The sequence below is a fragment of the Martes martes genome, assembly GCF_963455335.1.
Source record: "Martes martes genome assembly, chromosome: 16".
Classification (NCBI taxonomy): domain Eukaryota; kingdom Metazoa; phylum Chordata; class Mammalia; order Carnivora; family Mustelidae; genus Martes; species Martes martes.
Window position 1 is genome coordinate 53605690 of NC_137904.1, and position 23164 is coordinate 53628853.

The 23164-nt window shown below is 50.2% G+C and overlaps 1 protein-coding gene across 1 annotated transcript in view; it reads right to left on the reverse strand.

Annotated features, from left to right (window-relative positions):
• The window catches only part of LOC308357208 (uncharacterized protein), a gene marked incomplete at both ends in the record, with an annotated part of 28960 nt that extends 10575 nt beyond the window's left edge, over positions 1-18385 (reverse strand). The window contains 3 exons of the mRNA XM_080826673.1: positions 4477-4695; positions 17730-17799; positions 18314-18385. Of these exons, the coding sequence (XP_080682799.1) occupies positions 4477-4695; positions 17730-17799; positions 18314-18385 (361 nt within the window). The remainder of the gene's footprint in view (positions 1-4476; positions 4696-17729; positions 17800-18313) is intronic.
• Positions 18386-23164: the final 4779 nt, after the last annotated feature.

Below are 23164 nucleotides of genomic sequence, written 5' to 3' on the forward strand. Positions count from 1 at the left end.
GGACATCGGGGGGCTGGGGGAGCCACTGGCTGTGGGGGTGTGGCAGCAGCCAGAGGTACCTTCTTCCCCAACACACACACACACACACACACACACACACAACCTGTCAAGCTGGAGTTAGTTTCTAATGACATGGCTGAATACTTCCTCCTTTACTCATAACTTCTCTAGGTTATATATAACTTCTACCAAAAATACTACATTTCACTGGATGAAATGGCCATCTTCTTGGTGGGGGGTCAGGGTGGAGGGTAGGGGATCCTAGGCAGCAGACGGAGGAGCTTTTACTCACGGGGCCACTTAGAAACTGAAACTTCTCTGATAAATATATCCAGCAGGTTCCTTTCTTTCCCTTTGTGTTTAAAAAAAAAAAAAATCTGTCCATGAAAAATTTGAAACTAACCTCCAAAGATCAATAAGAACTATTTTGAAACACCCAGGAAAAAAGAGGCAGATTTCTTGCCAGCAAGGAGGTCCCACTGTGTACGAAGGGAGGTTTCGTCAGGGAGAGAGGAGTGTGTGTGTCCCACGTGTATCTTTCAGGAGCTGTTATGGGCTGAATATTTGTGTGACCCCAATAGTCATAAGTGGAAACTGTTAGAATCCAAAACAAATGAAGAACAGCCTTGAAAATTCCCTAAGCAGGGAAAAAAAAAAAACAACAACAACAAAAAGCCAGTTTAGTTGTACAGACAAAGGTTGATTTAGCTTATTTTGCAAGGCTAACTTGACCTGGGTCGTTTCTTGCTTACACCTCTGGAAATTACAAGCAAATGTGAACTGTTGCCCCCGGTTGAGGTGAGGTAAGCACGGCCGACTTCCTTATCATTTAGGAAAATTCTAATATTAAAACCAATCCCTATAAAGAATTAACTGTCACTGCCTTCACGCGTTCTAAGTTGTTTTTGAACAATATGTCCCTGAGCCCCATTCCAGGCTTGGGTCTGAGTGCTCCTGTTTTGCAAACTGTCTTGGGGGTGGGGGGCGGGGGGAGGACCATCAACTTTTACTAATTATCACCTCGGTGATTCATTAGTTTTATTTCTGTAAAGTCTTCATCAGTGACATTAGCGCCCTGAGAATCAAAGAGACCCCAGCGAGCTCTCTGGCCCTTTCCACCATGTGAGGACACCGCACGAAGTATGGGGCTGGGAAGAGGGTTCCCTCTCACCAGACCCGACCAGGCTGGCGTCTCAGACTTCCAGCCTCCTGAACTGGGAGAAATAAATTTCTGTTGTTTATAAGCTAGCCAGGCTGTGGTATTTTGTTCGAGCGGCGCGGAGCTGTCTAAGACAAGAATCTTTCCATCTGGGTCCAGAAATATTTTCTTCTGACCTTTTCCAATGTAAATTCACTTAAGTGGTTCCCTAAAAAAGAGTCATCATAAACCTAACATGTAAAATGTGGGACCGACTCCCAAAGTCTCAGAGAGGTGATCTTGGCCATCTCCTTGTCCACCAATAAAAGAAAGTGCACACGCGCATGCACACACACACACACACACACACACTGCTGTCCAGACCACAGCCTCCTGGCTCCCTAGAATCCTGACTTCTCCACGACTAACTCCTGAGGCCACAAACAAAAGCTGCAAGAAAGCGGTCGTCCTTGGCTTCTCTGACCCCACAGCGAGCCTGGTGTTGCCCTTCGCAGAGTCCCCCTGGCTGAGGTAGGACATCAGACACTGCTGAGAATCCAGACGGTCACTACAAGTCCGTCAGAAGCAAGAGAGTCCATAGCCCGTCCACCCAGGCTCACAGTTTCCCCTCACGTTAAGTGGCTGTCACTCTCCATAAGGTGTCAGAGAGCAGAGTGTTCCTATAAACCAGAGAGGGCTCCCTGGTGACCAACCTAATCGTATCCTTCATTGTGCAAAGACGTTACAGGGTCCCAACTACCCTACTCTCTTCTCCAGCAGGGCTCCCATCCCGACGCCACTGCTGCCAATCACAGTCTATAGGCCCGAGTCCCACATGCCTTGCTAGCTGTGTCCAGCCCCAAAAAGTCCTCACTTCTGTTACATTCTCAACAACCACTGAGAACCTTTCCCAAGTATTCCAGAACCTCCCTCTGGAAAGAGAACTGCTGGTTGGCCAACACCATCCAACTCCAGTCAACAACAGACACACCACAGATCCCCAGCTAAGTGCATGTCCTCCTGCTCCTGTATCCCTCCCCCTTCTGACACCCCATCTGTCTCAAGAACACCCTCGCACCCTTCGAAAGCCAGCTAAACCACCACAGAACCTTCCAGAATCCTTTCACGATACTGCACCCGGGATGCAGTGAATGTGCCCGCATAGGCACTTCCTCTACCTCCAAGTGTCTGTCGTGGCACCTGTGATGAGCCACGGGATTGGCGTATGTGGCCGTCTCCCCCTACTAGACTAGAAGCCACTTGTAAGCAGGGATCAGGTCTCAAATGTCTCTGCCATTCCAGCATCTAACGATGTCTGAAACACAGGAGATCTCCGTATGCATGTGCTACGTGGAGGCATATACATATATATATGCTTTCCAAGCTATTCTAGATTTTTTTTTATTCACTTATTTGACAGAGAGAGAGAGAGAGGAAGCACACAAGCAAGGGGGAGAGGCAAGCAGAAAGAAAGGGAGAAGCAGGCCCCCCACTGAGCAGGGAGCCCAAAGCAGGGCTTGATCCCGGGACTCCCGGATCATGACTCAAGCCAAAAGCCCAACCAACTGAGCCACGCAGATGCCCCTCCCCAAGCAAGTCTAAATCCCTCCATGCCTTCTTAAGATCCCTACTCCTTGTAGTCCTTGCCCAGGCCCAAAAGCCTCCCTAAGTTGAACAGAAAAACACTTTAGAGGCCTGGAGGAACATTTTGTCCACCTCACCCCTAGCTGGCCAGAGCTGCCAGGACACAGGAGATAGGCTGGAATCAGAACAGAGCCCTGTGGGTGTCGGGGGCCACATCAGGCTGCCTAGACACACTCTTCTGTCCACCGTGTGTCATTGGCTCACTGCCCTCAGGCAAAGTTCCTGGACTATAGACTTTCTACCTCTTTCTTTCTGCCGCATCTTTTTTTTTTTTTTTTTTTTTTTTTTTTTTTGAGAGAGAGAGAGAGACAGAGGTGGAGAGCAGCAGAGGGAGAGGGAGAATCTTCAGCAGGCTCCACACCCAGCACAGAGCCCGATGCAGGACTCGATCTCACGACCCTGAGATCATGACCTGAGCTGAAATCAAGAGTCAGCAGCTTAACCAACTGAGCCACCCAAGCACCCCTCTTTCTGCCACATCTTAAGCAAGCCCAGCAGGCCTCCCTGGTGGGGTCCCAGTCACCACGTCCTGCAACAGAAATCAGAAGTGGGCAGCAGTGGGGGCTGGTGGGCCTGTCTACCCGAGAGGTGCACTGGGCCTGAGATGGGGGCATGGCAGCCCGAGGAGAAAGAAGCAACCTCTGACCAGTAACCTTTCTCCCGGTCCTTGATAAGCCTGTCACTTTCTAGGCAGCTAGAGTTGTGCTGAACACAGGAGGACTTGGGTGAACTCTGTAAGCTCCGGGAAAAGAAGACATCCCATCTTTCCTCTCCTTCACATCAGGCTGGTCTTTTGACCTTGATTTTGAGCTTGAATCTGACCACATCACTCACCTGCTCCAAATTCCTCAGTGGCTTCTTCTGGGGGAAATCAGGCCACCTCTGAAAGGCACAGGAGATGGGTATGATCCGTTGTGGCCTCCCTGTCCAGCCTCACACTCCCCTGGTATAATAAATTCAGCAATAGCAAGCAACCCGCCTCTAACAGCAGACTCGCTCCCGCCTCTGCTCTGGCACATGCCACCCCCACCCCCTGGGGCTTCCCTTCTGCCCTTCTTGGGCAGAAGTCCCTTCAGTCTCAGCCTCAAGGCTCTCTCGACTTGGGATGCCTCACACGGGATTGGAAACTCCAAGCCACTGCAGGCAGCACACTTCAAGTTTTTGCTGTCCTAGGGAGACCAGTTTCACCAAATTGCACCAGTTCTTTCAGTCCTGGTCCTCAACAACCTGTTCCTTTACCTGTAAAATTGGGGGAAATAATGGGACCTCATAGTGTCGGTGAGAGGGCTGATCTCGGGAAGCAGCAGTAGGTAGCTGCGGAAGGGAGCCAGGGGAAGGCAGGAGGGCAACACAGCGGGCATTCACGTGCAGGTCAGCCTGCGCATCACCGGAGTTGGTGGGAACCGCTGGGAGAAAGGGCGTAGAACACCCTCGGAACAGTCCGGCCTGAGCTCATGGGAAGCTCTTCACCCTCCGACTTGCCGCCCAAGCACTGCTGATTCTTCAAGACCAGCAGGCAGCTTGGAAACCTGAACAGATCATGTTATTACAACACACGCCAGTCACTGAAGACCACGGGGATGCCCTCCCCTCCCGGCCACGCGTGCCGCGCCTCGCCAGCATCTCCGCGGACACTTCCCAGAGTTGGGACCCCGCGCACCTCCCCGGGGCCCAGGGCACCGGACCGCGCTCACCTTCTGCAGAAAGGCCATCCTCGGCCTGTACTGTTGGCCTTGGTGTCGGATCGTCATCCTGGACCCTGGATGAAGGCACCACCAGAAGCAGAGCGGAGCGCAGGAGAGGAAGCCCCCGGCCAAGGCGCCCGCGTGCCCCGCACACGCCCTGGCGTCCCGGGGGAGGAGGGCGGCCCGGAGCGCGGGGCGGGGGCTGCTGCTGCGGGCGGCGCCCCCTTACTCAGCCTCGGCCCCCGCCCCGGGAAAGCCGCTGGAATCCGCGCCAGCCAATCAGCGCGCCGCGCCGCGGGCTCATTAGCATGCCCTGCGCTGGCAGCCACCTCCCGCCAGGGGGCGGTGTCTGGTCCCGGCGGGACCCCGCGGAGCCTCGGGTGGTGACACCTGTGTGTTCGGGGCGCCGCGAGCTAGTGGGAGGCTCTGTCGCAAACAGCGAGCCTTGGAACGCATCCCTGAAACCTGGGGAAGTGAAGACAGTATACCGTGGAGTCTGGATCCCTGGCTAGGCTGCCACCGAGTCACTACGTGGCCCTTAGCAAGCTGCGTCATCTTTCTGAGCATCAGTTCCTTATCTAATCGGAGAAAAGCGACTGAGCGGTGAGAAGTGACACCTGTCTGACAAGGGCTTTGAGGTCAGACGGAAGAGCCGAGTTAATTGGCAGTGAAGTGTGATGCTCACCTGCCGGTCGGCTGGCTGTGAACCCTGGATTTCCCCCAGCTTTAGCATCTCAAGCAAGTTATGGAAATTTGGGGGGGGGGCTTGGTTTTCTCCATCTGATCAGTGAGGCTAGGGCATCCTCCTCTTTGTGTTTCTTTTGTGGGGGAGGGGGCATTGGGCTGTAAGATTACTGAGCTGATGCATGTAAAAGCACTTAGAATAGTAACTGACAGGTGGTGAGTATCAGGTAAACCATAGTTTCTCTCGTGTCTCTTGGGACACTTTCTTCAAAATGACCATGCCTAGTGGCTCCCTGGTATACATAGAGATATAGGTCATCTCAGTAGAGTATGAGAACTCTTGTTGTAGAAAATGGAGGTAAGGGTATATACAGACTCTGGAATCAGATCACTCGGGCTCTAGTCTCTACTCTGGCTGTGTGTCTCTGGGTAAAACACTTAACCCCTCTGTGTTTCAGTTCCTGTAAAATGGGGATGGTGTAAGACTGCCTGCCTCATACAGGTATTAAGGGCAGATGAAGGAGTAAAGAAATGAATAAACATCACTTGTTACTATTATTAATATTAACAACATTAAAGAGGCTATAGTAGTAAACACAAAACTTGAAATTAGGCTCAACTTGGCAGTTACTTCCTTCCCCTTGTCAGTTTCTTCATCTGTAAAGGGAGGCGCTAGAACTAACCAATCTCTGACAGGATGAGACCTCCCAGGTCCAAGACTCAGGATTCTCAGGGTCAAGGACATGTCTGTGTTTCATTTCTAGAGCCGGGAAGCTGGAGAGTAGCCCATGAAGCTGCTGTCACAGAGGACAGGCAGGCATTTGCTATAAGAGGCACAATCAGAGACCATCTCTGCAGATAATCTCGTTCCCATCCTGGTGGAAGAACCAAGTTCCTCCCACGCTATCCAGATATCTTAGCTCTGACTTAAAGTGCTGGAAAACGGTTTCAGAAACCAAATTCTGAAGTCCGGTTGACTCACAGGAAAATGACTTGACAAAAAGCCATGAGCTATAGCTCCCAGCCCCAGCGAGGCCACTGCATTGGTGCATGACAGACAGCCAGGAAAGCACTCATTTCATCCAGGCTTTCAAATTTATTGGAATGGGTTTTAGCGAAGTAATTACAGAATCCTTTTAAATGTTTCTCCACTCTATTTTGTTGATTTGGGCTCCCTTTTTTTCTTGATTAGGTTAGATCACAATTTATCTATGATTTATCTATTATAGTGAGATTGTGTGTGTGTGTGTGTGTGTGTGTTTACTTGAGAACTGGGTTTTATTTAAAAGTTAGGACTTTAAGATCATCCAGTTTATGGATATTTATGATGTTGAGGTTAGTTAGCAGATCAGAACTGCAAACTAGAAGAATCTTTACATCTGTAGGATGACCACCTGTGTCACTTGGCATCTCTTCTCCTGAAATAGTTCCACTTGTGGTCTCAAAGTGACCATGTTTGGGTGATAAATTACATGATCACCCTAATTGTGTGTTAATTTACTCCTCTAACACTAATCTAATCAAGCCCCTTCATTTCCTAGCTGTGGGAGACGTTATGGGGCATCAGAGAGAGAGAATAGGACTAGGACCCAAGAACTGGATTCTGAGCACAAATCTATTCCTGACCCATCGGGCAACTGCAGGTAAGACACATCACCTCTCGAAGCCTCAGTTCCTGGTCAAAGTCCTCATTGCTTCCCCAAGCTTGCTCTACAAGATGCTTCTCAGATGGTAATGCCCACACTGGTCCCCTGGGGATCTTGTTGAAATGCAGAATCTTATTCAGCAGTCGGTGTTAGGCTGAGACCCGTTGTTTCTAACGGGTTTCCTTCCAGTTGATGTCCTCCATCTGAGAATCAAGAGTCCAAAAAGACTTGTTCCACAGACTCTAAATCAATACGACATTTTTTTTTTTTTTAATGCAAGGAAGGGACTATAGTGAAACACATTCAGAAATCCATACGCCTAATATATTTTAAAGGATTGCTGGGGTGCCTGTATGGCAAAGTCGGTCAGGCAGCAGATTCTTGGTTTCAGCTCCGGTGGTGATCTCAGGGTCGTGATCTCAGAGTCTTGAGATCAAACCCCGTGTCAGGCTCCCAGCTCACCCACCTCCCCCAAATAAGTAAATAAATCTTAAAAAGAACAAAAAATAAGAGGATTGTTCAATGCAGGGCCTTTAACATACTTTCAAAGAGAATGACGTCAGCCACTCAGAAGAAGAGATTTTTTTTCATAAAGACAGATTGTGAACTGATGTAACAGAGCCGGGAGGGCGACCAGTGTTCCCAGGCTTATACTCAGTCACTGTCCCAGATGAATAGAGAAAGGATCGTCTGCCACCCTTGCATCTCATTGCAGGGAAAACGCTTTCACCCATGGCTCCTTCCACATCCCCCCTGCCTCCCCCATCCACCCCTACCCGTCTGGTATTTTGGACCATGTTACTTGACCCATCATGGTTAAGTGATCTGAGACAGTACCCGACCAAGGCCACCAGTCCGTAGACTGGCCAGCAAACTAGACCATGGCCGCATATAAAAGGATGACCTTGGGAACCAGATTAGTGCTCTTGGACAGAGCCCCATGAGCCAGCGAGCAGACTAGTAGACGCGGCCAGATCTGAAGAGACGCCCCCGGGAGGAATCAGGCCCACGAAGAGGTAAAGCTATAGTTGAGCTGAAGTTACGAAGGAGACAAACGAAGCAGGCGGTGGGAGCCTGGGGTAGATCTGAGAACAGAAACAGCCCAGAGCAATGCAGAGAAAAACCCCCAGAGCTCCTAGAACTTGGAAGTGGAGGCCTTGGGTGACTATCGTTGGGTCACAAAGAGCAAACGATATCATCCTTAGTTCTGGGTGGAGGTGATGGCTACAAGCTACGGTTGTGCTTCAGCCAGACGTTTGTGGACCAGAGCGGGGGGGAAAAAGTGAACTTTGCTTCTTCTCCTCCAGGAAGCCCTGAGCAAATACGCAGCCAAGTTGTAACAATAGAAGGACTTTATTGCCATCCTATCTTCCTTCTGGCCAACCTCACCCTATACCCACCCTGGTCTTGACTCCATATTTACTTTGTTTTCCTTGTCCCGATTTTAAATTTATAATTCACCATTTTATATTATGCCTCTTCTGTATGCTGCACTGACTTAATTGTGAAAAGAGACGGGGTATAAATAAAGAGATCAAATAACTTAAGTGGGTTCATGTCTGGATAACTGTGTCCCCTATTCCCCCTTAATTATCAGTGTAGGCATAGAGGTCGAATGTCCACTTGCATGTCATAGGATTCACCCAAAATGCATCCTATTAAAAATCAGAGTGACTGGGGGCGCCTGGGTGGCTCAGTGGGTTAAGCCTCTGCCTTCGGCTCAGGTCATGATCTCAGGGTCCTGGGATCGAGCCCCGCATCGGGCTCTCTGCTCAGCAGAGAGCCTGCTTCCTCCTCTTTCTGCTTACTTGTGATCTCTGTCTGTCAAATAAATAAATAAAATCTTTAAAAAAAGAAGTCATCGTAAGAACTAGCCACATGAATTTCTTTTTGAAAAAATTATGATTTGATCCAAAAACTGTTGCCAATATATTGTCCATTCTGTTCGCCCGCTATGTACCCTAGGAGAGATTTCTTTCAAAGTGTAGTACCAACAAAAATTTAGTCTTCCCTAAAAAACAAACAAACAAACAAACACCCACAATGTTTCCTTTTCCCTGATCAGGAGAGATGTGTATCCTGTTTCCTTTCACATCCTGCCCAGCAGAACCCTCCCACTCCAGCATTAGCCTCTCTTGAAGCAACAGGAATTAACATTTCATTTTTTTCTCCACTCTGTTTGCCCATTTGAGTTCATGTACTATTGGTTTTATTGTGTGGGCTTTTTTTCTTTTGGTAAGCCACAACAACTTTTTTGAAGTCACTTGGGGAATAAATAAATTATCTATGAAACGATGAGTGGGAGACGGCTTGATGAACAGAACCAGGCGGGGGAGAAAGGAAAAAATGAGCTCTCTGAACCCTCGTCAAGATAAGTAACTCTATCGAAATCAAACCCACGTTGTCTCCTTTCAGTGCGTGATACCTTGCAGAGAGAGAACAGTACGGTGAAATGTATTTGACTTTGACAAACATCTTGCCGTCCTTATAAGACCATTGATCAGAGTCCTTCTGTCCATCTGAATGGATCAGCTTAGCTTGAAAGTAGAAGGATGTCTCGTTCTGCAAGCCTGGATGGCCTCTCTCCTTCCAGCACCTCCGTCACCTCCAGGTGAGATGGGTGAGGAAGGGAGGCAGGGAGGAGGGAGGGATGTGGATGGGACTTAAGGGACTTCAGAATAACCTGACCTAAGTGAGACCTCCTAGTCATTCCCAGTCTGCCGTCCTATAACTAGGAAAGTCCCCCTTTCCATCCTTTCCATCTTAAGGAGTGGAGTTCCCACAGTGGGTCCAGGGAGAAAATTTCCCGGAAACACTTGCTTGAAATTGTCAAAGGCAAATATGACAATACTGTCTCATCTTCTGAACCTCCTCCCCATAGAACACCACAGTGTGCCTCCCTTAAACCAGACTCAGGTTTAGCAGGGTTCTGCTAAATAATATCAATGTCCTTGCGTTTACACGTCTCTTTTTTTCCCACTATAATAGGCACACTCACTCCCGAAAGTTTAGAAAGAGAAAAAAGCAAATTTTTAAAAATTTAGTACTATCTAATATGGGAAAAGAGGTGAGCATGTCTTGAAATGAAAAGGGACGTACCAGGAGGCAGGAAACGTGGATTCTGGTCCCAAGCCTGCAAGAGTTAGTTGGTTTGGCCCTGGGGCAAGTGACTTATTCTTGATTTTTTTTCATTCATAAAAGGAAAAGTTTGGGCCAGGCACACCCACCGTCCTAGCACTCCCAGGTCGCAGAACGAACAGGCAGATGCTATGGCCTGACTGACTGGGTTAAGGCTCCCAGGCTTATCCTATACGAGTTGTTTGAGCCAAGGCAAATGTCATAGTCTATCTGTGTTTCATTGTCACCAACTATAAATGAAGACCACGGTAACAGCTCTCAGGTCCTGATGGTTCAGTGAACTCTGGCTTCTGTTGTTACCTTCAACATGATCCAGTCTGCCTGTCCAGCCATAGCTAATGTCACACAAGCCCTCTCTTCTGAGAGACACATGCCCTATGTTGACTTCACCTTAACCGCCCCCATGTTATTTGGAAATCTCAGCTTTGTGATGTCCCAAAGTGAATAATTCCCCATGCGTCTCAAACCTGGGCCTCCTTGACTGCTCCCTATCTCAGCAAATAAGACGAACGCCCACCCACTTGCTCAACCCCCAAGCTGGGCGTCCACCGGACAGCCCTTGGCATTTCTCCTTAGCATTTCTTTTAACATCAACTTCTACCATCTCCCCTGCCACCAGCTAAATCCAAGTTACCAGAATCTCTTGCTTGGGCAACAACAACGGAGCCTAATCGGGTCCCATTCATTCCTGCTCCCACACTTACTTCTAGTTTCCAATGCTTTCTGCTCATGGTGACCAGAAAAATTATTTTTAATATTGGGCATTTCACCTTTCTGCTTTGAGGACATCAACTGGGCGCCGTAGCCCTTAGGACGCAGCCCATTTGTAATGACTGCTACATGACCCTGAGACGCATCCCATGTCCCTCTCCCTCGTCTTTATGCCCCGGCCACACTGGCCCCCTTTCCATTTCTGGAAAACCCAAGCCTCTTTCTGCCACAGGGCTGTCACATGTAGCCAACATTCTTCCTCACTGACCTTTTACCTGGCCAGCTTCTCATCTTTGAGGTTCTAGCCAATATGCGACTTCCTCAGGCAAAAATCTCCCCTGACTCCTCCCGCCAAGACTGGGGTAGGTCCTTCCGTTATGCCTCTTCTGGGTCCATTTTCATTGAATACATTTTTTTTCTCATTCAAGGAAAAGATAGAATTTTTATACCCACATTCATAGCAGCTTTGGTCCCAATAGCCCAGAGGTGGAGGCAGCTCATGTGTCCATCCAGGGATGAGCAGATGAGTAAAATGAGGTCTACACATACAGCCTCATATTATTCAGCTTTTGAAAGGAAGAAAATTCTGACACACGCTACAGCACAGTTGGTAATTATGTGCTTCCCTCCATGCTGTCTGTCTCTGTCTGTCTGTATTCCTAACTGGACTATCAGCCCCCTGAGGACAGGGCTTGCTTCTTCTTCTTCTTTTTAAGATTTTATTTATTTATTTGACACAGTGAGAGAGGGAACACAAGCAGGGAGAGTGGGAGAGGGAGAAGCAGGCTTCCCGCTGAGCAGGGAGCCTGATGCGGGCTTGATCCCAGGCCCCTGAGATCATGACCCACACCGAAGGCAGACGCTTAACCAACTGAGCCACCCAGGCATCCCAGTACATAACTCCTACTGCATTGCAAATGCCCCTGTAAGCTTGTTATAAATGTCTGTGGAGTGAAAACACAAGAGACGTGCAGCAGCTCAACGGTAGGAAAGGTTTCTTCTCGCTGCCTGAAGTTTTCTTCCTCCACCGTGGCCCTATGAGAAAGCCACAGTTATGATCCCCATTTTACAGGTGAAGAAACTGAGTCAAAGAGACTTTGAATAACCAGCTCAGGTCGGGTAGCCTTGAGCAGTAAGTAGCAGAGCTGAGATTTTCCCCCTAGGCAGGTTGGTTCTAGAGGGAACCCTCCACAGGCTGCCCTGGGCTGCTTCGGCCCAGGTGAACACCAGCTTGATGATCCTAGGGGACACAGGTTACCAACGTCTCCCTGCCTCTAGGGTTTCAGGGTCCCTAGTGTTCCCATGACAGGCACAGACTCGGTCTTCTGGACCTTCAGCCCCTCCTTCGGCTTCTAGAAGACAACAGATGGGGAGGAACAGATGGGGGAGACCCAGACAATGTGTCTGTCCTACTGTGACTTTCCAAAGCAAGGGGCTTTCCAGAGTTCCGCCCAGCTGCCTTCTGCCTCTGGCTTTCCCAGGGAAGCCTCCTTCTCGAAGGGCGCAGGACGATGACTGATCTTGGATAAGCAAAGGAAATGAAAGTGGGGACACCTGTGAGGATTTTGACATCTGAAGTTTTCCCTTTCGTATTTAGACAGGCTGTTCCAAATCCCACTCCCCTCCCCCTTATTTCTCCCGGCTCCCACAGGTCTAAACTCAGCTTCTCTACCTCTCTCCCCATGCCCTGCTTTGCTCCCTCCTTGCTGGCTTTCTCTTTCCCCAGTAACATGAGTTGTCACCCCTGCCTTGGAAACAGTAGCTCTGTCCTTTTGCACCCTCTGTCTCTCTTCGGCAGCCAGGCAGCTCTGCTAGGTTCAAAGCCAAGGCTGCTCTACAGACAAATTTTTTTTTTTTAATTCAAAGCCTGAGAATTTATCTTCCTCAAGGATGGCTGGCATGCTAGCATCCCTTCTTCCAAAACCTTCTGTGACTCCCAGTTGCCTCGCACGCACCTAAGGACCGCAGCCCTCATCCTGCCATTCTAAGGACACTCCCGAAGACCCTGTTCGATGGTCAGTTCAGGTGACTTGCTTTCTCCTGGGCGCACGTTGAACCTGCATTTGGCTCTGGCCTCTCCCTCTACCTGAATCCTCTCCTCCACATCCTTTGCCATTGTTGCAGCCCCAAAGCCCTGCTTCGGTAACAGCTCCCTGCACCCCAGCAGAGTCGCGTTTCCTTCCTCTTTGGCCCTGGTGCGCCGGTGCCCGCTTGTGACCCTGGCTGCTCTGGGAGCCGGAGCGGGAACACCACAACCCCTCCAGACTGCAAACATCCCCAGGGGCATAGCGAGGGGCTCCAGCAACCTCTTCACAGCCCTCACCCTGCCCCTGCATTGTACCCTTGTCCACGACCCCCCTCCCTCCCCATCTCGGCCATGCTCCAGAAGCCCCCTTCCTGAACAAACTCCCCTCTGTCCTCCTCCCTCAGTTCCTCTCCCTGCAGAACTCAGCCTGCCTGGGGAACTGGGCAGCCAGCCCGAGGGCACCACCTCCCTCGCTTCTCCCCTGCCCCCTCCCTCACGCCCAGAGCGGTGGCTTCCTGCTTCCTCCCACACTCCCCCACTCAGATGCTACAAGCCCTCCTCCTCTGGGGCTCATTCTGCCAGATACCGGGTCTCCAGGTTTCGCCCCGGTATTCAGTCTTCAATGTTGGGTGACTTCAGAGCCCGTCCCCCACCCCCAGGTGACCCATCCGATGTCCCAATCTCATAAATTCCCTAGGATCTCTGCTGCCTCTTCACGTCAGACACCCATGCTCCAGGCCACCCCCTGGAGCTTTCTTCACCCAGAAATAGGCCTCCTTCAAAACCTGGCTTTCCACTCCTGGCCGTGCGAGCTGCTTCGAGCTGCTTCCAGCCCTTCCAGCTGTTTCCCTCACGCTCTCTCAAATGCCCCTCGCTGCCAGCGGCCAGCCCTCCGGGCCCTCCCTGCCCACATTTCCCACCCCACTGGGCCTGGACTGCAAGTCGTTGGAATGAACTAACTTCTCCACAGCCTCTTTGAGCACCGCCCCACCACCCGCCACCCAGCCGGCGGACCCTCACAGCCCCCCAGGCAGGGTAATTCCGTGTGCAGTTGCTGAAGAGAAACTGAGGAAAACCCCAGTTGTGAAACCTGGTCTCCACAGTCCTGGGCTGCTATCAGATTTGGGTCAGCCCCTCATTGAACTTGGCAGCTCCCTCTGCGGGTCTCCCACACATCAGCCCTCTTCTCAGGCTTGAGCAAACCCCCAACCCACTCATCCTCCACAGGCCGCCCGGTATGAGTTTGGCTAAGCCTTCCCCTCCCCCACCACCTGGCAGCCTTGAGTCCTCCCCGCCCCCTCCTCCCCACCGCCACAAACGCCTCCTCAAGAGCCTAAGGTGTCATTTCTCCTGTTCAAGGCCACCTTGTCCAGCTGTGTTTGCTCTTGAGTCTTTTTCTTCCTCTCTCCTCCGTGACCTTGTCTATTCTAGTACTCTCTGGTCTCTTGTCTCTGACTCTTTCTGTCTCCTGCCTTGGCTACGAGCCTTGCCAAGAACGGTCTGGTCTGGTATGGATTGAGTTGTGTCCCCTCCAAAAAGATATATCTAAGTCCTGACACCCAGTACTTCAGAATGTGACCTTATCTGGAAATAGGGTCTCCACAGGGTCAGGTTAATCTGAGATGCTCCGAGTCCTTATCCAAGGGGGAAATTTGGACCCAGGGAAGGCGATGTGAAGATGCACAGGGAGGGGAGGGCCGTGGGGGTGGAGTGATGCATCCACAAGCCGGGGGTGCCAAGAAGTGCAGCGGACACCAGAGGCAGTAGCAGCAAAGGGGGATTCTCCCCCAGAGCTGGGGAGAGAGTGCAGCCCTGCCCACACCTTGATTTAGAACTTGAGCCTCCACAACCGAGACAAGGCATTTCTGCTGCTGCAGTTTGGCTACTTTGTTAGGGCAGCCCCGGGGAACTCTTGCAGGTGGGGTGCTGACCCTAAGAAGGGCTTCAGCACGTCCTTGCTTTGAGGCCGGGCACCGACACACAGCTGAATGTGGAGGCTCCTTGAGAACCCTCTAGAACACCGAGTGCCTCCCTAGGGAGTTAAAATTGTGCTCGCAGCTGGCTTTAGTGACCCCAGATTCCGCACCATGGGGTAATTTATAAACCTGAGCCCCGACCCCCACCCCCCTGCCTGGGACATATCCTAAGTACATTCAAATCCCCAGCTCCTAGCCCAGACCCAACACCTGCAGGCTTCCAAGGCTAGGCATGGGTCAGTCAGTTCTGGAAAGCTGAGGGAACAGGAGTCTGTGGAGGGTTCAGGGTGGTGAGGGGTGTCCACCAGCCTGACATAGCTTGGGTTCTACAGACCGCTTCCCAGGGGCCACTCACAGCTCCATGGAGAGCAGCAGGTTGGGACAAGAGCCTGGGCTTTCTTCTCCTTCTGTCTTTCCAGGAAAGACAAGAAGCTCTTGGAACAGGATGTAAAAGCAACTCTCCTCATGGAGCCAGGCATCCCGCTTCCAAAGGCGAGAGGCCAAGCAGGCCACAGAGATGACATTCGAGTGACCATGACCATGATGTTCCTATTTGAAAACAGCAGCCCAGCAACTGCTCTCCTTCTCCCATGTCCAGGCCTTTAAAGTGGTCTGATAATACATTCCTCTTTTTATCAGTCTTCCTCACTAGACGTGCCCCTCAGAAGCAGGGGCATATGTCATATGAATCTTTATGGGCTGGGGTTCGGCTCCTAGCAGGACCTCAACAAATGTGTCATAAATGAGGTGTTTTGGTTTTTTTTTTGTTTTTTTTAATAATTTTTAAATTTTTTTATAAACATATAATGTATTATTAGCCCCAGAGGTACAGATCTGTGAATTGCCAGGTTTACACACTTCACAGCACTCACCATAGCACATACCTTCCCCTATGTCCATAACCTCACTACATTCTCCCCACCCCCCTCCCCCCCAGGCAACCCTCAGTTTTTTGTGTGAGATTAAGAGTCTCTTATGGTTTGTCTCTCTCCCGATCCCATCTTGTTTCATTTATTCCTTTCCTACCCCCTAAGCCCCTCACATTGTATCTCCACTTATGAGGGTTTTTTTTTTAGAGATGTATTTATTTATTGGGGGGGGGAGAGGCGGAAGGAGAGGGAGAGAATCCCAAGCACACTCCCCCCACTGAGCTCAGAGCCCGACGAGGGGCTCGATCTCACGAACCTGAGATCATGACTTCAGCCAAAATCAAGAGTCGGATGCTTAACCGACGGAGCCCCCCGGCACCCCTGTAAATTGAATTTTTAAAGCAATTATTGAAAGGCAGGTCAATGTTGGAGCAAAGTGACACAACGGAACCACTCGGAGGAGGTTTGCGGGACATCCCTTCCATCAGGCTCCCTCTTGCATTCCATACGGTGACCGTCTTCAACAAGGACTCAGTTGGGCAGATTTCATACCTTCTTTTTTCCCAGGGTCTCCCAGCCTGGACCCCCAGACCAAAACACAGAAGCTGACGCGGGCTGACATTTGCGTGGAACCCGAGTGATCGTGCTTTCGAATGAAACTGACGCCAGCGCTTCGTCTCCCCGATGAAGGTACTTTTAACATCCCCCAGGCCCCTGGTGGGAGCTAGGCACCCGGGAATGGACAGGAGAGAAGCCTCAGAGGAACAAGGCGTGTGGGGGGCCACAGGTCCAACTCCTGCAGGAGTCTGTCTACAAAAGTGCATTTTTTCCTGCCGCGATGTCATCTCGTGCGGTGGTGGCTTTGCTCTGGAAAAGCTTTACCGTATTTCCGTGGGATTAGTGCCCCAATCCAGCGGCTGAAGGCTGAGTGCTGAGCTAAGGGATACGTACATATGCAAGCATTTGTCGGGCACTTATGATGTGCACATGGTGGTGGAGAATCCAGGGCAAAGGACACAGTCGCCAGGGAAAGATCCTGCTTGTACGGGGAAGCCGAGAGCCACCCAGAAGAGAGTAAACAGCGTTGGGAAGAATGGGGAGAGGTCACGGGCTTTAGAGCCAGGCTGACTTCCAGGCTCGGCTCTAGGTGCGCCGGACCCGTTCCTCAACCTCGTCCCATCTCAGTCTCTTGAAGTGGAAAATGGAAATGATACTCATCATCCTACTGACTACTTCGTAGGGGCCACTGCCGAGCCTGGGATGGAGTACGTGTGAAGCTCTGAGGGCAGTTTCTGCCACTTGGTCGGGTGTTCATTGATGTGATTATTACCATTGGCTATACTGTTAAATGAGATATCGTTTATGAAGTGCTCAGCCAGGCCTGGTACTTCTCAAGCACTCAGTAATGCTAATGGCCATTGTTAGTGTCATTTGCATTTTGAAGTTCTGGGTTAGTTATGTCTTGCTGCATGACAAATGACACCGCCTCCCCCTCCCCCCACCGATTCCACAGCCTTGTGCAACAACACACACTGATCTCTCATAGTTTTCTTGGGCCTGGAACTGGGCAGGAGCATATCGCTTCATGGTTCTAGCTCAGAGCCTGTCAAGGACTGGCAGACAGCTGTGGCTGGGGTCTGCTTCCAAGGTGGCTCCCTCCCCTCCCAGCATGTTGGTGCTGGCCCTGGGCAGGAGGCTTCATTTCTTTCCTTACCTGGACCCCTGCCCAAGTGTCCTCACGGTATGGTGGCTGGCTTCCCCTCCGGGGAGTGATCCAAGACAGCGAGGCAGAGACACGGTTGCTGTATCGTGAAACTCCACGTCACCATAACCCACTGGTTACACAGGCCGGCCCTGCTCATCTGGAGAGGGGCTACCCAAGGGTGTGAGTACTAGTAGAGACTCACTGGGGACTATCCTGGAGCATGGCGACCCCAAGTCCCCAGCCGTGTGGCAAAGACATGATTTCCATAGGAGTTCAGATGAGAGGGAGAAAAATGGAGTGTTTGGGAACATTTGGATTTTTTTTTTTTTTAAGCTAAATCTTGACCATTTCTTTTTTTCTCATCTTCCTTACTTTCCTAGCACTTGGGAAGAGAGGACGGTAGGACTCTTACAACCAGAAGGGTGAGAGGGAGGCAGGAAGTATAGAGAAAAGTTTAAAAGGGGTAAACAGGACCTGTGGGAGGGATGGTAAGAGAGAGAGACTGACGTTGGGCATGAACAAAGTCCAGAAACAGAGACAGCTGGGCCGCCAAGCCAGGTAAATGGGCTGAAACCAGCTGCGGTAGGAAGTCAACGTTAAGGGCAGAAGGCTTTGGCTAAACACATTTTCAAAATGCCTGCAGGCTTGTTTGATGTGGGGGAGTTGAGGCTGGGTGACGGCTTTTTGAAGGTGAAAAAATATTCTCCTCTAAGGGACATTCACTCCGATGCAAGGCTGCCCTGGAGAGGTCAAGGCAATGCCAGGAAATGGACTTTAATAGCTTCCTTCTATCAGGGTGGGAAGCTTGAAGTTGATAAGGAAGTCAGAACCAAGCATCCCACTTGGAGAAGTCTCCCCAGAGGAAGCGTTGGAGGGGGAGATAGTCAGTGTTTACACAGCACGCCGCGAAGTCTACAGTTTATACAAACGGAGCTTGCTCAGGCCTGCAGAAGACAGACCCGCCTGACCTAGAAAAACCCACATCTGCCGCCCCGCCAGCCCTGGGAGGAAGTGGCTGCTCCGACCCACCCTGCCAGGAGGCTCGGACCTGCCGGACACATCCGGGGCTGGAGCTCCCTTCCACCACTCACCTCCACGCTGGCCGCTGCCGTGCTGGGCAGGGCTCTGACTGTCACTTCATGTCCTTTAGGGATCCCCTTCATGTCCTAATGGAACCACCTGTTTGACCCTTCCAGTTATCCCCGGCAGCCACAGGGAGGCCCTCATGACCACCCTAAGACATGACTTCGGTCCACTTATCAAGACAGGAATAAAACCTAATGTTCGTAGATCCGTGTGGAGGTCCCGAGGGCTCCCAGTAAGAGGCCGGGGGATTTGCCAACCCTGGAGTGTACTGGGCGCTGAGAGGGGAGGCATGAGCTGGTCATTTCTGGATTCGAATCAGCACCAGCTCTCGAGCCTGACCTTGGCAAGAGCATTTTACCGCTCAGAGCTTTGGTTTCCTCGTCTGAGAACTGGGGAGCAGGCTAACAGATAAGGTGCTCTTGGACAGCGCCCAGCATCGAGCAATGACCACCGCCATACTCTCACTATTAGTCCATTTTCCTTCCACGGCTCCCGGGCTTCATCTGGGTGTTACAGGGCCCTCCTTCCCAGCCCCTTCTTCTTCTTTCAAAACTCTGCGTCCAGTGGCCCCTGGATGACTTAGTCTGTCAAGCGTCTGATTTCAGCTCAGGTCATGATCTCAGGGTCCTGCGATCAAGCCCCGCGTTGGGCTCCACGTTCAGTGGGGAGTCCCTCCCCCTGTTCGTGTACTCTCGCTGTCTCTCTCAAATAAATAAATAAATAAATAATCTTAAAACAAACAAACAAACAAAAAACCCCCAAAAAATTGTACTTCCAAAGAGGCCCCACACGGAGCTCTGTGGCTGGTGGAGATGTTCTAGCTCTCGTGTCCCTGGGCAGCTGTCCCTGCTGCCATCACTTAGCACAGTAATGGCTGGCTGACCAGTTGCCTGTGCCCACAGTGAGCTCCTCGTGACCTCATTCTCCTTTTGTTCCCCCACAAGTAGCACAGGGCCTGGTCCAAGCAGGCAATCCCCACATGTCCAGACAATGCAGTGTCAGGTATGTTTCCTAGTGCCAGGTCAGATCTGACTATGTGCCAGCGGCCCCCGGAGGTTTGCTTTTGACCTGGACCACTGACATTTGGAGATGGGAGATGACAGTAACTCAGTCCATTTTGTGGATTAGGGGGGCCCAGGGACCAGCTTCCTTTCCAGCAGAGCCTTCCCCCTTGCATCTAACAAAACCTGAACTCAAGGTAGAAGTAGTGCTTTTCCCAGAGAAGGTGTCAGGTGTACAAAAAAAACTAGCCAGGGAGTAGAAGGTTAGACCTTTCCTCCGACTACTGAGAAGTCCTTAACTCTGCTCCGACCTAGACCCCACACCCCAAGGAGTTCCCTAGAGCTAAGGAGTGTCTTCCACAATCTCAGAAACTCTGGGCAAAGTCCAGGGTCACTGTGTGATTCAGAGGGTGGAGTCAGTGTTATAAATTGTACATTTGCCTTAAAAAAAAAAAATCCATAAAAAACACAGTCTCCTGGGCCTGGATTCAGCTACTTGTCTAAGGGGAATTACTTTCTGATAAGCACCAGCACCCTGGTCCCTTGAGCCTTTCCATGTTAACCCAGTCCCCCAAGTACGCAGCCCCCAAGCCTCCCGCCACCTTGCCCCTTTCCTCACCCTTGCCCTGAAGAGCCTCATCGCTTTCTAAGCCCCTAAACTGGGCTTTGAGAAGTCTCTGGAGGGTTCTTCTCTTCACTTTGCCAGCTGCTATCTCTGCGTCTGAATTACCACAGCCACCTCCAAGCTGCTTTCCCTGGCTGCCGACTCTCCCCTCTCCATCCCCTCATGGGAACCAGATGGATCTTCCTAAAACAGTACAAAAGTCACCCACCCCCTGCTCAAAAATACTCCAGTACCAGGTGCCTCAATGGCTCAGTAGGTTAAGCATCCGAGTTTTGATTTCAGTTTCGGTCATGATCTCAGGGTCATGAGATCGAGTCCCACTTGGGCTCCACACTCGGTGGGGGGTCTGCTTGAGATTCTCTCTCTTCCTCTGCCCCTCCTGCCACTTGTGTGCTCTCTCTTTCTAAATAAACACATAAATAAGTAAATAAAATCTTAAAACGAATACTCCAGGGTTCCTTTTTAGCAGCAGAATAAAATTATAATGTCATAACCGAGGATCCAAACCCTTGACCAGGTTCTGATCAAACTAGGTCCCGTGTTGTCCTGGGCACACACCGGGGGTATGCCCACCTTGAGGCTGTTGCACCTGCCTGGAATGCTGTTCCTTAATCCTTTCCTTGTAACCAGCCATTCAAGGCTTCTGTCTATTTCCCATGGATGGGCCCAGGAAAGAGCCACTAGTTCCATGTAGCTATTGAGCACTTGAAATGTGGCCTTGAAATGTGGCGAGTGACACTAAGGAACTTCATTTTTTAATTTTATTTAATTTTAATAAATTTAAAGAGTGATACTTGATTCATTTAGTGGGAAATATTTAAGTGTGTTTGGAATCTACTTTTGTGAACCACTTTTCAACTCTAAATTTTATGACATCTAAATACAGACCAGGTCTCTCTGATGACAATTCAGCAACTGAATTGAGACGGCCACGAATGTAAAATGCACGCTGGATTTTTAAGACTTCGTACCAAAGAAGAAGAATGTAAGATATCTCTTTAATAATCATTACATCAGTTACATGTTGAAATGATATTTGGGGTATATTGGGCTTAATAAACCAGATTGTTAAAATCAATTTCACCTTTTTAAAACTTTTTCTAATATGGCTACTAGAAAATTTAAAATTACATATGCGGCTTGCGTTATATTTCTCATAGTAGCCATGCTCTCCACTCTAGATCCCTGAAGCAATGATCAGTATAACCCATTTAGAACTTAGCATATGTGGGCCACCTGAGTGGCTCAGTTGGTTAAGTGTCTGACACTTGATTTTGGCTCAGGTCATGATCTCAGTCAGGATCATGAGATTGCTCAGCAAGAAGTCTGCTTGAGGCTCTCTCTCCCTCTGCCCCTTCCCCTGCTTGCTCTAAAGAAATAGATCGATAGACTAATACAGTATTTTTAAAAAGTGTTTTTAAAAATTTAGCGTATGCAACTTTGCATTAAAAAAAAATCTTGATATGACAAAATCCTTTTAACCGCTTTTAACCCCCAATGCCTCTCAGCAAATGCTACTATTATCTTACAGCTATTTGGGACTAGGTACTTTGCTACGTGCTTTGCATATTTTATGGCACTTCATTCCCCCTGCAACCCAGGGAGGTGTGGGCATAATTGGCCCCATTTTTCAGATAAGGTAAATGAAGCTCAGGGAGTTTATGTGGTTCATGCCAGGATCCTGATGACGGATACAAGAGATAGCCGAATTGGGATTTGAACCCATACCTGTCCAATTCTCGCTGACGTTCTCTGTGACCCCAGCTCATGCCTGACGAGAATGGGCACCCACTAAGTATCTGCTGTTGCTCAAGTTCAAGTTCCTCACTGAGAGGTACAAGCACTGTCCTGCTTGCCCCCTCTGTGAGCAGGCTACGTGGCTGACATCCAACAGGTAATGGTGTGTCCCGATCACCCCACCCCACACACACCCTCCAGCTAGTTCAAGTCACTCAGTAACCCATACTGTGATATTATCTAGCCATTCCAAGTTAGCGCAGTGTGTAGCAAGGCCCAGGTCCTTGGTTCTGACAAGTCGGTCTGAGCCAGAGGTATCTGCCCTACTCCGTGTATAGATCCTTCCAATCCTGGAGGGCTGCAAATCCAGCTGGCCACCCTCAGAAATGAAGGAAAGAGACTTGGACATAGCCAGATGGTGGCATACTCATTTAAATTACATACATTTAGCAAGCCATCGGGATATGACGCGCTAGGTGTTGGAGATACTGGATAAGTTAGCTGTGTCCCTTGCCTCAAAGGGCTCACATTCTTGAGCAGTACATGAGGGAGGGACAATTACAGTGTCACCTGTGCTGTGATGGGATGAAGCCAGGATGCTGTAGGACCAAAGGGGCCAGGTACTTCCTTTGAACCAAGCTGGGGAGGGAAAGATGGGAAGGAAGGGCTGGGAGGAGTAAGGAAGATAGGATAGGGCAAGTGGAGGGAGGGCACAGAAGGAGGGGAAGCCGGAAGAAAAGGAGCTGGGGAAAGAAGGATGGGAGATAGAGGAAGATAGTCTGGAAACCCAAACAGGGAGAACTTCCGGTGTTTTTCACCACCGCTGGCCAAGCTAGAAACACGGCTGGTACTGTTTGGAAGGGGTGAAATTTACCAAGAGAGTAATTCGTCAAAAGAAACATCTCCCTAGGAAAATGCTATTATTCCATGCTGGGGTTATACTGGGGGTTTGTCAGAAGGCTTTTCAGAAACATTTCCTAGCCGGCTGTCAATAGAGTATTATTTGCTCCCTAATGTATGGAGAAGGTTAAATCACGAAGAAGAGGCACATGGAGGAACAAATCTTTTGGGGACCCAAGACAGCAATGGAGGTCTAGAGTTCGTTCATATTTTCCATCAGAACTCATTGCGCCTTCCCCCCTGTGAGCCTATTGGGTCAAATATGGTTGTCCCAGGAGAAGTTAAATAGCCCCCAAACCCAATGTCTTAATGGTTGTAACAAATTAGCAAAGACTCTGTGTGATTCTTGGAGAGAAAACTGCCTAAGGCAATAGGTGTTAGCCTTTCTAAATCAGAGCCCCTGGCCCTTTCTGCCCTCCAAAATATACGGAGTTCCTAAATTACAGAGGATGAGTTTTGCCTTAAGGGCATCACCCCTGGCCCGGCGGAGCCCTGCAGAGCAGCCTCCCCTCTTACAGTTGGGTTTAACTTCGAGGCAGTAACTTCCTTTGCTTTCCCTGAGGACCTTAGCAGACATTTGGGGTGAAGGAACA